The sequence below is a fragment of the Pomacea canaliculata genome, linkage group LG1 (genome assembly GCF_003073045.1).
Source record: "Pomacea canaliculata isolate SZHN2017 linkage group LG1, ASM307304v1, whole genome shotgun sequence".
NCBI lineage: Eukaryota > Metazoa > Mollusca > Gastropoda > Architaenioglossa > Ampullariidae > Pomacea > Pomacea canaliculata.
Window position 1 is genome coordinate 22,540,677 of NC_037590.1, and position 17,605 is coordinate 22,558,281.

Genomic DNA, 17,605 nt, shown 5'->3' on the forward strand with positions numbered 1-17,605 from the left:
AGAAGACCAATGTTATAAGCCCAAGTTTTATTACAAATTTTACTAATTTTATTCTTAAACTGTTAGTGGTTCTTTGAACTACTAGTCTACAGCCGACTCGTTGTTCAATAAAGGGCAGTAATTGCGAGGTCAGTTCCTGGTAGTTACGCGGTACTTTCCCTTGCCACTTCTCAAGATGAGAGTCTGGCTGACGCTGTGTTCATGGCGACCGCTTGTTTTGGATACCGAGGGTTTTGCTGAAAAAAAAAACTTGCTGTGTATGACTTCTTTCTCCACAAAATTTACCAATGAAATAAAGAAAATACATACACAAGACTGACCATACACGCAGTGTCAAATGTAAACAAGAAATAAGTTTAGACTCGTACTCATCTGTGGCTGTCGTTCAGTTGGTGCTTGTTGTTCAGGAAGGCCGCGACAACACACGGATCTTGATGTAAATAAGAGAAAGTGAAAATGTTGCTGTAAATTTCTGGCCTGAAAACAAATCATCTCAGTAAAGAAATGACGACCTCAAGCGGAGTGGTGAATTTAGTGGCTAAAAAACTGTAAGTATATAGCTCTAGTTTCTTCTTAATCGCAGTTAATGCGTGTCGATACCCCCCACCCTGCTTTCCCCGCTCCCCGTATATCGGATTCGCGCTATCAGTCATTATTGTTTGTTATCCCAGTTAATCAAACGACCATTTTATCAAATTTCTATTAAATGCTCACAGTTAAGATATATGATTAAAATAGTTTTTTTTTTAAAGTGCATGTTCCATAAGTTTAAGGGTAGAAGGAACTGCATGAAACTCTGCAGTGTTTCATGACTTTTATATATCATAGTCCCATTTATAGTTTCATCTAGTGCTCAGTAGTGACATATGTTACGTCGGTGTGAAATTTAGTAGTGAGTACATTTTCATATAAAATGACTACATCTGAAGTGTCTGTAATATAGAACTACCGACAACGATGAGCGGCTGGTGAGGTTTTAAGCAAAAATAATTGAGGAAAATGAGGTCGGGGTTTTAACTGTCTTAACATTTCCTTGGCTTCAAATGATCAGCTTTCATGATCAGTGAATTGATCAACTGGCTAAAATCTGTGGAAAAGTAAATTAAGACTACAATGGCAGGAAAATGATACAAGTCCCATAATATAAGAATTCAAAAGTAATCCTGCAGGTAAGCTAGTTAAATGTATGACACACGTACAGGTGCACACACACACATATAATAAATACTAAAAACCCTACTATAGTGAAGTTTTCACATTTTCAGAAAATACTATTTTGATGTAAAACGTCTTGAAGATGGATTTGATCTCTCAGACGTTCATTCTCCAGTCCTTAATCACCCACCTTTAAAGGCGGTAAGATGATAATATGGTTTTTCAGTTGAAACCTGCTTTTAGTTTATTTTTATTTGTTTCTGTGTGGTTAATTTGCTTGAGTTACTGATTTCCTATTTATTTGTTATATCTATCAAAAACCAAACTGTAAAGAAGCAAAAGTGACAGCTGAAATGCCTTCTCACTCTTCTGTAAAATAGATTTTGTGTCTCTTGATTTTGTGTGTGTTAAACTTTGTTAGAGGAATACTTAAAACAGATGTGTGTATAATATATATAGATTATTTCTCAGTTTGTTTCTCTTACTGCTTTATCATGCTGGCCTCTAAGAGAATATTTTAGACATTTTGTTTGCTGGACATATTGATGTGTCGTTGTTATGCCCTACTGTGTTTCTTGTAGCTTTGGCAACACTCTAGGTCACTTATAGATCTTTAAGCCCTGAGGGAAAAAGGCTATTCTTTGTGGCAGAATCGTTCAATAAAATGCAAACCAGGAGATTAGTAGCACTTTATTGCACAACACCATAAATTTTTCATTAGACTGTAAGTTGTGACTGTAATGCTAATGACAAGCACAGTCGTTTGTTTAATTCAGAAACCTCTGTTTATGATACATTTTCAAAGCTTTATATGATGTCTATTGCATTTAAATTGTATGTGAGCATTGTATACGGGTATTAGTGAAATCTGGTCCAGTCCATGGATTAATCTTGCCATAGTAATGAACACTGGAATCATACATATATTAAGACATAGAGGGGAAAATTTGGGAGACATTACTCTGGATTTTTTGATTTGGTTAACAAAATGTACAAAGCACTTTTAATTTCCAAAGAGATTATTTCTATGACATAAATCATACAATCTGTTTCTAATTCAGTATACATTCAACTATTGCTGTTACGTCAATTATCACATTTGTTAGATGTAGAAAACATGTTTCTTTATATTTGGTATTATTTTGTTTGAGCCTGTCAGGAAGGAAAAAAATTAACCTATTGTTGACTGAAAAGTAATTGGTATTTTTAAATCTGATTTATTTTATAGTATCTTATTCTACAAATAGCAGGTTTCAGATGAATCTTGGTCACACATTTCAGTTTCTGTGAAAGATAATTTTATTTTTACTTTTTAAATGTTTGCATGATTAACTTTTAATAGAGCCTTTGTAACAAAAGCCATTCTGTTCTGTTTTAAAGATGTTTGTCCTTCACCAAAAATAGGCAGCTCCACAAAAAGATACCCTATATATCTTTTTTGAATAGACAGTATTGGTGCATGTTCTTAAGAAAGCTTGACCTTTTTCTTTTTTTCTTCAAATACTTGCTGGATAAATATGCTGTCATGAGGTGGGGAATTCTTTAAGCATGCTATTACAGCACCCCTATTATCCTGTGTGTCCCTGCTTCCAATTCAGAGACCAACACTGCAGTATGATGGATTGCATGATCGAGCACTCAAGCATTACTTCAGTCAGCCAGAGGTTCGAGTCCACCTTACACGTCTTGATGTGGTAAGATCTGGTTGCATAAATAACTTCAAGCAGGAACCTATAACAAGGTAAAATCATTTCAGGGGGATCTATTTCTACTGCAGGAAAGCATGAAGCAGTCATAGTAAAATCCAGGTCTTCTGATAGTCAAGCTGTTCTTGCTGGGCATTGCAGTTTGTTCTGAAACTGCCAACGGAGTCACAAGCTGGAATGTCACACTAAGAAATTGTTCAGGGGTTGAATGCTTGCAAAGAATAAGCATTTTACAGGGACTGTGCATGTCACATTCAACACTGATAAATGCTAAGTGCCTATCCTTTTCATTCAGTCATAGGCACACATTGATAAATGACACTAGGCAAGTATCGGCACACTCATTGAGAGACAAGCTTTCTTGACTGCCTCTATTAAGCATGAGCTCCTCTGTAGAGGCAAGTAGCTTGTAGCAGTTTGTTCACATCAAAAGATTGTTGCTAGAGGTGCCAGTCATGTAGAAAGGCGTCGCTTCAAAACTTCTTAATTCTCATAGGAAAGTAACCGCAATATTCCTTTACAGCCTAATTCATTTTACAGAGGAGGCCAGCGCAAAGGCCCAGTATAAATTCTGGAAGGGCAAGACTGCTTTATTTGCCTTTCACTTTTATACACGTCGTTGATCAGTAGCCTGCCATTTTTATTCATTATGGTTGTTTATCAATATATAGGGAAGTGGATAGCCGAGTGGTTAGAGCACTGGCACAAACAAAGAGGCACACTGGTTCAATACATGTGGCACAACAGACTTCTCCCAGTTTACCCAACTGTCAGAAATGGGTACCTGACCCCATAGAAGATTGGAGAAGGTAACACAGAGATAAAAGATGGGCACCACCCTGACATAAAACTGGCTTCTAGGTTTTCAGGTCTCTAACACCTCTCTGCAACGACCTAAAAAAAGAAGTTAAAAAAGTTTAGGGGATGACCTTTACCTTTTTTTGCCATCATTGTAGTCTCGTTTTTTGATTGATTAATTGATCAAGAAAGGAGCTCTCTGACTGCAAGCAGACGAAAGAAAACTGTGAGATGGTGGTGGTTATTCTCAGTTATAATTGCACAGATTTTGTTTGCATCCAATAAAGTATTCAAACCATATCCAAATGTCTTTATCTGCAAATGGTTTTCTGATATTGGAGCCCAGTTTGCATTTTCATCTATCATGCTTAATAATAACAACAAACACTTCTGTATGACATTTCCAGCTTGGTAGTGAGCTCAATTTGCTTGAACAATAAAACAGTGAGAAACAAATATACAATATAGCATAGTTTGAAAACTACAAAAATAAAATGGAGAGGAGAGGGAGGGAGAGACAATGAAAAAAATGGAGACATCAGCTACTGGAGATATTTATAAGAGCTTAGTGGGTGTGAAATCCAGTCGCAAAGCTTTAAAGGTGGTCACTGTGCAAAGTGATAATGCAAGGCATTCCAGACACTGAGGCAAGGGGAGGAAAAGGAGCAATGTCCACATTCTTCTAGTCAGATGCAAGTCATATAAGAAATTCTGCATGAGCAGACAAAGTGGAGGCTACTGTTAAAGATAAGATGCAGGTGACCTGACAGAGCTTAAGGAAGATGGACTTGAGATTTGTGTAGTTCTCAATGGAGAGTGGTCACACCATGATTTCTTACTGTCAGGAAAAGTACGATGCTTATATCAGAATGTAAGTTTGTATAGTTGGAGGCTGCAAATATCTCATCTGTCAGTTTTTTCATTTTGTTCATGGTCGTCCATGTTTCAAGGAGTTCACAGTTCACTCCATAGTTTTAAGGACTCACTAGAGCTCTGCAAAACACTACTAGCAGTGCTGTGTCTTTAGTGTACCTGTGATATACGTCCCTAACTGGTGAATAATAGAGCATAATGGCTGGATATATGTGGTGAACAAGGCCCAAGAACAGAGCCTTGGGAACATGGAAAGTTGATAAATAATCCTTTAAAAAAATCAATGACTGACTGCAGTCAGGTCTGATTGAAATTATTTTATGAAGGTGCCAGTTTCTCTGACCAAGGTCTCATGGAGTTACTGAAGATGGTGTGGTCCAGTATGTCATAAACAACAAATAATATATTAATAACATGCAGTGGACAAATCAAGCATAGCACTGAAATGTGATCCTTGTTAAAGACAGACAACAGATCACCAATCAGAGCACGAAACAGTGCAGTCTCAGCGGAATGGTGCTATTGATAAGTAGATTGAAAAAGCTTCATCAACTTCCAGTCAGCCAAGTGTTTATGTAGTTGGTTGAACAAAGATGAGAAACTTCTTTCAGTATCTTGGATACAAAAGGAAGGTTTGAGACAGGCCAATAAATCTGAGGTCACTGGGACAAATACTAGAAATTTTTATCAGTGAGGTGATAACAGCATATGCTTCAAAGTAGACTGGCACAGCACTTGCCAACAAAGAATGGTTGAATGGATGTGATGACTGGTATCAGCCAATCAAGACACATATATAATAGGTGGTTTGGATATAGGTCAAAAGATTTCTTAGGAGAAGTGTTATGATATTCCTGACATGGGATTCATTGACAGGTCCATGAAATATGCACCTGAGAAGAAAGAGGAGCTGGGACTGTTTTAAAAGTGGTCAAAGCCAGCTTTGATGGTGTTAATTTTTTTAAAAGAATATTTACGAAAAGCAATTTAAGAGGGATGTACAGTGTCAGTGTCAGAATTAGAGTCATTGTATTGCTAGTCATCTAACCTATTACCTGCAATAGAACCTTGCTGTAGGAACACAGTCCCATCTTCAAGTTATAGTAACAGATCTTTGTTGCTATGATCAGATACTTTGTTTCATGCATACATTCACATTTTTGCAGACTGAACCATGCATGCAGAGCTGCCATCTATCTTCTGTGCATTTCTCTGATCTCTGATCATTTATCAGGCAGCTATAAATGGATGGCTAGCACTGAAGAATTTACTGTCTGCTAGCATTCTGTTAGCACTGTACCCTAACTTAAAAATAAATCCAGTTCAGTGACAACATTACAGGATGAAGTGTCTTAAAATTGGATTTTCTCACCATTTCTTTATAAAGTTTGATGACAATGATTCATTTTAGCTATAGCCTAATGCATGTAGCTGTTTTTATTGAGCAAGGGGTGTTGGTGTTAAACATTTTAAGTTAGCTTATCTTATTTTTGAATCCATATATGTGTGTGTTTCGTCGGTATGCGCTATTTTATATGTCTTAGCTTCTTCTAGTGAAAACCTGTGATGGTGCAATATAATCTGACTACTATTTTATTTTTTCTATATTAAGCTTAATAGCTGTCAGCTAATGATTATGACCTAAGTTTTCTTGTCATTCATGCTCAAAATATGGTGACTGGACAATGGTGTAATGTGATGATATACTTGTGGCTTGTAGTGGAGCCTTTAAAAGATAGTGTACATAGTGGTGTTCACATCCTATGGCAGGTTGATTCTCAGATGCAGAACCCCAGAGAGAAGAAAGTTAAGAAAACGTTGAAGAAACAGATGAGGAAATACCATTATTTGGTGAGTCCTAATTCATCACAAAAGGGTCCCTTCCTTTGGATACTTTAAGAAACTTAATATTTGTTACCAGTTTCTGGACCACATATTCCCAATAGTACAAAAGTCATGTTCAACAAGAAATTGATTTTGCCTCCATTTAAAGTCATTCAGTCAAGCCATGCCTACACAAAGAATCTTTTTGCTGTGTGTTACTGCTAGCTGCAAATATTATTGAAAAAAAACCTAATTATCTCATTAGCTGACTGTGCCAGACTTGCCACCAGCTGCCTCTCTGCATCAGGTAAAATCCAGCAAGCATGCCTTACATGGATGATGGTGTTTCCACAAGCTTTTTGTTTTTGGTTTTGGGTTTTTTTGTTGTTGTTTTTTTTTTTACATTATCCCCGTTTTTGCCTTTCACATTGTTTTTCCTTTCCCTGGGAGAGAGTTTTGCTGTTTTGCTTGCATAAAGTTGTTATTTAAAGTTTCTACCATTGAGTATCCTTTCAAAATTTAGGATTGGTATGATCCTTATGAGGCAAACTATCTAATATAAAATGTGTAGACATTGGCAGAGAGATATCAAAAACAATTTTAAGGAACTGAGAGCCAATACGCAGTGAACATTCATGAGCCCATGAAAAGTAATCCCTGCAGCTGCATCACACAAGTGCATACAAGAATGCAAGCATGCACACACACAGCCCCTCCCCCCCCCCCATATATGGATATGTATGCAAACGCACACCACTCTACCAGAACAAATCAGTTGCTTTTGATGTGATGATTTTCACCTGGCTTTGTCCGCTATGTGTGGCTAAATAAAAATATTGTTCATGGGTCCTTTGCTCTCCCATTTCTTTGTGTATCGAATTCCCAGATTAAGGCTTTTAATGGTTTGGATTTTTATGATGTTTGCAGTGCTCACATATTTAATCCAGTATTGATTATTTGGCTATACTTGATGTTGGGGTAACATGGAAGTATAAGGTTTCCAATGTGTACATATTTGCAGTTGAAACATATAGTACTGTTTCTTTTTTTTTCGTGTCTGCACCATTGAAAGTTTGTGTCGCTGTGGCATTTATTTATAGTATTTGTAGGGCTGTCTGGTCCTTTGTCATGTGCATGAAGCGATGTTTGTTTATGAAAGTTAATATTTATGACTTTTTTAATACAACTTTCCCTGGGGCTTTTTTTTTTTTTGGGGGGGGGGGGGTTTGTTTTTTGTTTTGCATTGAAAGTAAGATTTTTCAATGTAGAATGATTGTTGTGTAGATTTCATGGAAAGAACATCAGGCACTCATGCCATCTGGGGCAGTTGATTCTATTTGTGTTTAGTCCAGTAGATTGCACCCATCTCAATCCTGTACCGGCGTAACATTCCTTAGTATCTGAAATTAGAGCCTTACTGTCTGTAAAGTATGTGTCATCAATAATCACTGGCCACTACCATCCCAGTCATCGATCAATAAATCACCAAATCAGTCAGTCATCCTAACAGTCAGTCAATTGATCATCATTCAGTCACGAGTATGGTAGGCAGGGCCGTGCTTAGGGGCAGGCGGACGAGGCATCTGCCTAGGGCCCCGCGCTTCAAGGGGCCCCGCGCTTTTAAATTAATCGTAGGCTTATATGTTGTAATGTGTATGCAGCGTGCTGTCAATGATAAAAGACGAGATATCCCTGAGGAAAAAAGTGACTTTAGATCACAACCAAAACCGTGTGATCGTGGCGTGAGGGCCCCGCACATGCCCTTTGCCTCGGGCCCCGCGGGGGCTAAGAACGGGCCTGATGGTAGGTATTAAATATATGCACTAGTTGGTTAACCAAATATTTAGTATAAATCCTGGAAGATAACTGTGTATGGTAGCAGTATTGATGGGTAATTTTGTCATATTATCTTAGCAGTCTTTGTCTGAAGGCAAACTGCTCTTAGCATCACTTTCAAAAGCAGTAACATTTAGGGTTTTGTGCAGTTTTAAGTATACCTAATTAAATATAAAGCAGAATAATTTATAAAATTTTGTAGAATTGTCTAATTAACTCATGAAAGGACTTATTAGAATTAAACATATCCTTGCAGAAAAGTCCCATTCCAGAATGCTATTATGTTTACACAAAAGATGGTATAAAACTACAACCCAAGCTTGTGGGATTTGGCAGTGCTCCTAAGTCTCAGAAAAAAAGTGAGTTGAAACTGGGCATTATTTATTTTCTAGTAATGATGTGAGAGATATCTCAGAAATTGATTGAAAGCTCAAATTTTGCCAATAATGTTTATTTACCATTATACGCATAATGTAGATAATCTGCATGCTAACCCCAAAAATTATCTGAATTTTAGAGAACTATCATTTGGAGGATAGTGTTTGGGCATAAACATTTGACAGCAAAGCTTTTTCATTTAAAAGCAGCATATATAAAGTGCTTTAGATAGATATTTTGTTCATTCAAATCATAATTGTATTCAGAGAAAGCTGCTGCAATACATTTCTTTAAAAAACTTCCTTCATTTTTGGAAGAATACTGAGGGGCGGTTGGCCACTGTTGCGTTCTGCACCTCCAACTAACCTACCCCGAAGTGAAGCTGAACGACTGATCAACTCGGCCTCTAAATTACTTGTTGCAACAGTAAGTATCATTTCATTTTGCCTAAACTCAGATCCTTTAATTCTTTCTTATTATTATTCTGTGCACTGAATAACATCATTATTTAAAAAAAATAATATTTTCCATTGATAGTGGCAATAACTTTCCAGTTAGGGTAAATTTGTTTTTAGTGGTCCTCCAATTTAATAATAAGTGTATGATTTCTATTAGCATATAATCATACTCATGAAGGATCAAGCATGCTCTCAGTGCTTATATAAGAGACATGAACAGAATACAAAGGACAGAATTAAGGACAAACAACTAAATGTAAACAAGTAATGAAAGTCAAACATAGAGATACAAAGAGGAATATCAGGGAACAAACAATAAGGACGGAGAGTGTCATGAATCTGCAGAGAAAGACAAGCAAATGAAAATCTTGTGGATACATCCTGTCCTTTCAAATGAAGATGGCACAGACATTTTGCTCTCATTCCTTTGTATACATGATATGTCAAGATGCTAGCTGATTCACCTTATGGTTGTAGAGACCACCATCTGCTCCACTGTATGTATTTACTTTCATTACAGACTGACTGGGACTTGGTGGATACACGTGAGCCTTCGCACCTTAAGCATGCAGATAAGGACAATTTTGAGGTATTGGTCAGGTTTCCAGACAATTCTTTATTTATTTAAATGAAGATGCTTTTGTTTTGTTAATGTGGGGAGGATCTATAGTGCTAATCTCTTATTGGATTTTTTCCCTTGTTGATTGCTCTTTTTTGTGATTCAAAACAAATCTTAATGTTAATATAATATTTCTTCTACAGACACTTTATAAGCCAGAAATTAATCTTTTCATCATAGGGGCTTAGTTTAACAGAAAATTCTGTCAGCATCAATTCAGCCCTCAGTATAAACACTTTCGGATGTATAACTATTAAAAGAAAAACTAAGCTTTTTTAAAAAGATTTGCTTCTTTTTTGTGTATATTGATAAATGGCAGTCTTTCTAATACAGCTTCCTGACACCCACTCTCTCTCTTTTACACACTCCTCATCACTAGTATGCAGTAATAGAATTATTCATTGCTAATTGGGAATCATTTTATTTTTAATGTCTATAAACTGTTATGTTATATTGAACAAAGCCTCACCAGAAGGATGCCAAACGAAGACCCCTAACAGCCAAGTACACATGGGATGTTCAAGGTCATCGGGGCCCTTCAGCAAAAATTAAGGTGATGGTAACCATTGTCGAGTATAACTTTTGAAACTTAAAGATAAAGATGGCTAAGAAAGTAATATTTTCATTTCAAAATCAGGATCTTTAATAATTCTTCATTACATCATACTGTTTTGATTGTAAGCTTGCCATAGGAATGGGACCGAGAAGAGGTATTAAGATCAGTGAACAGGTTTGGTCATTTTAACATTTTATGCAATAAACATTGTGAAAACAAGATCCTTTGCAATGTTTCCTCTTCATATTGTATCAGATGACATGACTATATGTGGAGATCTCCCTCTAGCTACCTCAAATCCAGCTGTCCAAACCTGTTCCAGGTCAAATGACTACAGAACAGTAGGACATGAATTCAGTTCAGCCCCACTCCCATCTCCATGCTAGTGAGCCCTCTACTCGTTTTTCACCTGGACTGAAAGTTTACCTCTAAAAATGGTATTTTTATATATAAATATGTTGTCATTCTATTTTTCACAGTACTGTTTGATTTGACCTTTTTGTTTCTCTTTGCAGGCTTATGATGACAGTTACATTGACAGAAGGCCAAGGTATGTGGCTCATTTCTAATGTTTCCCCTATTTTGTGTTCAGCAAGCCTTCTTATCAGTCACTTATTGCCTTTATATTTTAAGAGGAAGAATGTTAAATGTAAAGCAAAAGAATGTGCATGTGCAGACATGGTGAAAAAAATATACTTCTTCCTTGTCTCAGAATCTGTATACAATGAGTGTTTCCCACTGCGGAGAAATGTGCTTTAATAACAAAGAATATTTGACAAATGAATCTGAAAATGAAGATGATCTGGGGTCTAAAAACTTATAAAGAGGTCTTATTTCATAAGACGTTATGTAATAAACTGGACAGGAAGCTTACATGTTCCTTTATATGTTGTTGACATGAGAGCTCAAGATCACAAAAATATTAAGATAGCTGTATTGATGTGTTCTTTTTTACTGCAACTGGTCACTAAAACACCTGGTATGGGGGATTTAAAAAAACTCCAACAGGTTTAAGAAAAACCTTTGCTATGTATGGATGGGAAAATTGATCGAATGTGATGCAGTAAATTATTTGCAAGCTCCAGTTCTCATCAGAAAATTTTGTGAAAAGGGCGTGCTTACTTGTTTGTGATTGGTGGAATGGGCATCTCCTTGTAGACAGCCATATCGAACCTGAGCGAGACAGTTCTCCTACATCAACATCCAGTACTACCTCAGAGAGCTCAAGGCCTACATCTCCACCTCCACGACCTCCATCACCACTGCCAAAGGCTGATAGACCAAAGTCAGCTAGACACCGTCATCATACCATCATCAACATGCCTCAGAACCAAATCCAAGATGAAGTTCATCCTGTGGGACCCTCCCCTTGCAAGTCGGAAGTTGGCAGTCAAACTGACAAGCACCTCCTAGAGAAGTATGACCAGGTAAATTAGATTGTGTTGACTTCAACTGAAATTGATAACAGAATTAATCTCATAAACATTTTAAATGTAGGTTACATGCAAATCTTGCAGAGATTCCAATAGCAATAACTTTAGAGTTAGGGCTTAGCATGTCTTTGCTGTTGTGCTGAACAGATGAGGTGATTTTATTCTTTTCATATTTTTAAATACAGCATATACTTGTTCAATTGAAATACACTATTCCTCCATGTTGCACAGTGTAAAATCAGGAAAAAGTAAACAAAATAAACGGTTACAAAATGTAAAGTAAGCATATTTTTAAAGTATGAAATAATTCAAATGAATTTGACTTGAACAGATGGAGGAGGAGGTTAAGCAAGGGCCAAAGGGAGAGTACCGTGTTCATGTGGTGACAGGAAAGCGTATTGGTTCCAGCACCAATGCAGATGTTAAGCTTGTTATCTATGGAGACAAAGGCCATACACCGGAGCTCATGCTTCAGGAGTCTAAATACAACAAGGTCAAGTTCCAAAGAGGCAAGGTCAGTGACAAGAGGGAGGGAGAGAGAGAAAAGGAAAATTTGGTGGTAATGGCTGTGGCATGATAGAAGCTCTAGTTTCCTCATTCTAATGTAAATACTTGTAAGACCAACAGGGAAATTCTAGAGAAGCTTCACAGTGTTGTAATTAATTTCATTATATGAGGTTCCCTGAGGGCAGCTTCTGGCAGTAATGTGCACCAGATTTTTCAGAGATAATCAGATGACAGAAGTGAAAGGATTGTACTCCACCTTCTGCATTTCTGGGCACATTTACAGCTCACTGATCTTTCAGCCACTATGCTATATGACCTTAACATCCTATTGGGATTAATAAAGTTGGTAATTGTCATCTTTTCTGTTACTATTGAGGTAAATATTATACTTTATGCAATATGGGGGGGGGGGATGTTTAGGCATGCCTGTTTATTCATCCATTAGTATCTATCAAAAGGGAACAGTTTTCTCACAATGATGATGCAGGAGTGCCGCAAAGGAAATGTTGTCTCATTTTTTTCTCAGGAAGATTTATTTATTTTGACTGCCCACCATGTTGGCAAAATGAAGAAAATCAAGATTGGTCATGACAGACCGCAGCTAAGTAAGTAAGACAAGGACTGCATGAACCCAACCAAACATTTGAATGTAGTCACATTCTGTGCTTTTTTCAGTTTTGGATAACAAGTATGTGCATGCATGTACACCATACACACATATATACATATGTATATAAACAAATACATGCACGTAAAAAAGTAATTAATAAACACTTTGCAATATAATAACACAATCACAAATTATATAAATATAATAAGCCTTTAGGTCTGTCAACATCACCCATTTTTAAATGTCTGAACGTTGAATATGCATGTGAATAAAAATTAGTTTTGATGACATAATGAGAAGTTCCAACTGAGGACAATGAAGTGCATCAATGGCATTGTAATATTATAGTGACAGTGTGAATTTATGTAATTATGTAGTTTACTTAAGTACATTTGTGTGCATTTGCATGCTGAAAATGGTATCCACTAGAAGGTGTTGATTACTGTAAGTAATCTGAATGCTAATATAAAGATGCCAGATAAAATATATGTCTTAAAGATAACCATTTTGAAGAATTTGATTCTTTATGGACACTGTTCACCCTTTTGAACCTTCTTTGAGTGGTGGTGGGCAGTGGGCAAAAAGGAGGGACTGTTGAATAACTGTAGAATGATGCAAAATAAACTGCACATTTAGACATTTGTATTTATCATTAACTTTTGTTTTTAGACTTTGCATGGTATCTGGAGAACATCACAATTCATGACATAAATGACAAGCGAACTTACTACTTTCCCTGTCAGCGCTGGTTTTCGGGTCAAGATGATGATCACCGAACCTATAGAGTTCTTCCAGTAGACCGAGAATATGCCTTTGTTGATGGTATACTCATCTTGTATAATAGTTTTTTTTTAGGCTTAAGACGGTGGGATGGTATGTCACCTTCCTTCATATTGTTGTTTCATATTATAGTTTTGGAATCTTTTAGGAAGTGAGTTGCATCAAAAGTACTAGCACCTTCACAGCTTGAGTCATAACAGTTAACAGGTATCAAAAATGAAGTGGTCATGTTTGTCATTTGGTTTTATTTTATTTTCCTTTCATTGTTCTTGAACTTTGCTAACTAAGTTTCACATGCATTATTTTCTTTAAATCAAGACCCAGGGGTTACATATGGCCCAGTTTGAACTGAGACAATAACACCATGAGTACTTACACATGCCTGGATCTTCTTAGACATTTACTCTGGTTTCAGCCAGATCTACAGATACAGATTTCTATGTGCCTTCTTAGCTGCGTTTGTGCATCAATTAAATGTATGGCCATGGAGATCACAGCAGATGTTCCCTTAGATCTTAGTGATTTGTGCAACGTTTTGTTTTCAGCACCGGACACACATGATCTTGCGCCAAAGAAAAGTGAGCAGAGCAAACAATCAGAATCAGAGACCTCTGATTCTGAGTCAGATTTTGTTCCCAAAAAAGGGAGGAAAAAAGACAAAACGAGCCTGCGTGCAAAGCACAGCCAGCGCTCAAGCAAGCTCTCTTCCTCTACCAGCTCCTCAAACAGTAAAGAAGTCAATAAAGGGGCTGCTGTGATTCAGATGTCTGCCTCAGCATCCAGTGAGTCTAAGAAAACCTTAGCCAGGAAGGAAAAAGAGGAACTATTGAATGCAAAGATGCCTGGAACAGTGATTCAGCTTCAAAAGAAAGACTCAGAGAAAGTTGAGGAAGAGATCCACCTCAATGAGGGAGGGAAGGATGGTCAAACTGCTGCTACAGGTGCAGAAACCCTGCCTGGTCACAAGGTGAGTAAGGCCTGAGGCACATATCTCCTAGAATCTTGGGGTCAGTATTTTGCAAGTCCACAAATCTCTCCAAGATTCTAGAAGACTTGATGTTTCTGGAAAATAAAGACCTGTCTTAAGCTTATCTTGAACACATTTCAGAGAAATCTGTTTGATGTGTAACACTTTTCAGACAAGTTTGGAGGCTTCTGAAGAAAAGGAACGTAGAAAGAAAGAAGACCAACGAGCCTCTGATCGACAGTTGCTCTCAGGTCCCACAGTGCATGATGCAGCACGCAGTGGTGACCTTCACCGCATACAGGAACTCCTGGAAAAGTTCCCAGAAATGAAAGAGTGAGTGAAGAAAGCACAGTGTGATGGTCTTGATGTTACAAATTGATATAAAGATAACTAATTTCAGCAGTCATTCTGTAACATGTGAGAAGGACAGTAGTAATCATGTGAAAAAAAACTTTATTTTTCTTGTTGAGTTTAACAACTATTTGAGCTTGTTTGATCACTGTGGAATTGTGATTGGTTTTGTTTTTGAACCTGATTCTGTAAGTACAATAATTCTTGTAATATTTGTTAGCAGTATTTGTTATTGTCAGCTTCAAAGATGAAAGTGGATGGACACCTCTCCACTTAGCATCTGCCAATGGACACGTGGACATCATCAAGTGGCTGACTTCTTCTTCTCATGATGACCTTGATGTGGAGACTCCAACTGGCTATACCTCTATTCATGTGGCAGCTATGAATGGCCACATCCGTGCACTCACAGTAAGGAAATACTACAACCATTCAGATTAGCTGTAACAAAAGTCATTTGAGCTTTACGAGTTTTCTTTTGGCTTTGATTTTTATTAATTTTAATAACATTTAAATATGTCAAATAGTTATTGTAGCTTGGTTAGCCAATCATTTATGTTAATTAATACTATCGATATTTGTATGCAATCTATTGATGGTTGTTCTTTATTAATAGGTGCTGAATGCTATGGGTGCAAGCCTCACTTGCAAAACAGTTGAGAAACACACACCACTACACTTAGCTGCAAGAAAGTAAGTCTCCAGATTTATTACATGTACAGAACTCCATAAATATTTTCCCTGTTACTTGATTGCTCAAGAAGGTTGGCAGCTTGTGGTACATAGTAAATGCTGCATGATTATTTGAAGATGGAAATGTTTTGCTGATAAGTTTTTAAACATTAGTTTATGATGATTATGGTTTGTTTTCTTTTTTATTCTGCAACCTAAAAATTCATTTTAAAAAAAGCAAACTGTGCATGCAAAATTCCATAAATGGTTTCTTAACAAGTCATCTTCATAGACCAACAGCAGCAGCTTTGTTTATGCTGATTGCCTATCGTACTATCATTGCTCTGAAGCATTTTTCAGTTCTTATTTAGCATATTTCATGACAACATGTTAAAGAAAGGATATTTTTCTGTCACATTTTTAAGGGGAGATCTGGAGTGTGTCAGATGGTTAATAGGAAATGGAGCAGACCTACAAGCTGAGGACAATTTTGGTCGCACACCAGAGCATCTGGCCAGAGAGTATGGCCATGATATTGTGGCTGATCTGCTGCGGGTGTCTGAGCGTGACCTTAAAGACCCAAACAGTAGCCTTGCTCAGATGCATAGAGCCATGCAACGGAAGTATGTATCTACTAAAGTCTCAAATATTTCCTGCTGTATGCAACTTTATAGTAGTGCTTATGTTTGAGTAAGGAAAAAGTTGGTCACAGCGATGGTGCAGAAACATTGATCACAAATAAGATAGTATCAGGTGCTTTCTATGGAGCTTTCAATGGATCAGCGCTAATCTTTGCATGGCGTCCTTAGCTGGTATGGGAGTCTTATTGCGAGGAACAAAGAATGCTTTAAAGGGTGGGAGTGTGGAGAAAGAACATGTTGAACGTGTTGCAGTAATGTCGAGGAATGCTCCCATGATCCAGGGTGATTCATCTCAAAACTTTCAGCTCCATCTGGTCACAGACTGAGGTTCAAGTTGTCAGCTGGCAGGCGGAGATTTTTAAGCCTCTATCCATAACACTGCTAAACAAAGCTTTATCTAAACTGGCAGGTGTGGTTGGGTGCATATGTGTGTGTGGAGGGCTCATGTCAGTATAGTTGAGCATGTATCTGTGTTGATGTGCTTTGGCTCCAATGCTACATGTCAAAGCATTTCAAAAGAAAGGCTTGTTTCTAACAGTCTTGCTTTATGCATCTTGAACCAGTATACCAGGTTTGTTCAGGAAATACACTAAAAGTATCTCGCCGTTGATTGAGTTGGATTTTATACATGCATCGTGACATTCACAATAAGAAAGAAAAATATGATAACCTGTACCTTCTTGGGTTTGGAACTTTGAAAAACACTGATGTTACTAGCCAGAATGAACCTTCAGCTCTCATCTTTAGTGTTAACTGCCTTTCATTTATTCAGCTGTAATTTTACAAATCAGCTAGTTTTTTAACTGTGTGCCTTATCAAATGAGTGTGTTTTTGATTTTATCACAGGGGATCTGCAGCACTGCCAACAATTACTGAAGCTGAGGATAAGGTCAGCATTAATGTCTTTCTTGTTAAATGCTTGCTGGCAATTTTTCTTGTGGACTATTAAAACAAGCAGCAAATTACCTCTTTATGCTAAAACAGAATTTGTTTTGAGCTGAATAAAGAAAAGGAAAAATATAAAAATATGAAGAAATTGTAGAATTCTATAAACTCTCAAGAAAAACTAGGAAAGTGAGCAATAGAAAAAGTAACATAAGCAATGTAAAATAAAAATTAATCTAATCCAAAGATCATGTTATAATTACCACCAAAGCCATTTTCCTTTTAAAGCTCAGCATGGTAGGCAACTGTCTTATTTCGGTAATTCAAATTTGTTTTGTCATTCCAATCGTTTTCATTAGGCAAGCTCCAGTTCAGACAAACCTGAGGTTGGCAGCATTTCAATCAAGGCTGCTCACAAGAAATCCAAAGCAGAGGATGACTTAAAGGTGAACAATGTTGTCAGTGTTGTTTGACATTTAATCCTTTATCTTCTGTCCTTTTTAAAAAATCTTGCATACAAAAATCAAACTGTATTTAATTTATTTATAAAAAGGGG

General features: G+C 37.0%; 1 protein-coding gene across 1 annotated transcript in view; it reads left to right on the plus strand.

Annotated features, from left to right (window-relative positions):
* The window catches only part of LOC112560665, a 20,797-nt gene continuing 3,192 nt past the window's right edge, over positions 1–17,605 (plus strand). Inside the window, exons 1-21 of the mRNA XM_025232674.1 lie at positions 1–548; positions 1,266–1,356; positions 2,754–2,849; positions 6,303–6,383; positions 6,622–6,663; positions 8,449–8,555; positions 8,888–8,996; positions 9,549–9,617; positions 10,111–10,220; positions 10,719–10,753; positions 11,362–11,630; positions 11,968–12,150; positions 12,670–12,748; positions 13,423–13,575; positions 14,079–14,500; positions 14,673–14,833; positions 15,091–15,262; positions 15,468–15,544; positions 15,949–16,146; positions 17,011–17,053; positions 17,409–17,495. Of these exons, the coding sequence (XP_025088459.1) occupies positions 505–548; positions 1,266–1,356; positions 2,754–2,849; positions 6,303–6,383; positions 6,622–6,663; positions 8,449–8,555; positions 8,888–8,996; positions 9,549–9,617; positions 10,111–10,220; positions 10,719–10,753; positions 11,362–11,630; positions 11,968–12,150; positions 12,670–12,748; positions 13,423–13,575; positions 14,079–14,500; positions 14,673–14,833; positions 15,091–15,262; positions 15,468–15,544; positions 15,949–16,146; positions 17,011–17,053; positions 17,409–17,495 (2,628 nt within the window). The 5' untranslated portion in view covers positions 1–504. The remainder of the gene's footprint in view (positions 549–1,265; positions 1,357–2,753; positions 2,850–6,302; positions 6,384–6,621; positions 6,664–8,448; positions 8,556–8,887; positions 8,997–9,548; positions 9,618–10,110; positions 10,221–10,718; positions 10,754–11,361; positions 11,631–11,967; positions 12,151–12,669; positions 12,749–13,422; positions 13,576–14,078; positions 14,501–14,672; positions 14,834–15,090; positions 15,263–15,467; positions 15,545–15,948; positions 16,147–17,010; positions 17,054–17,408; positions 17,496–17,605) is intronic.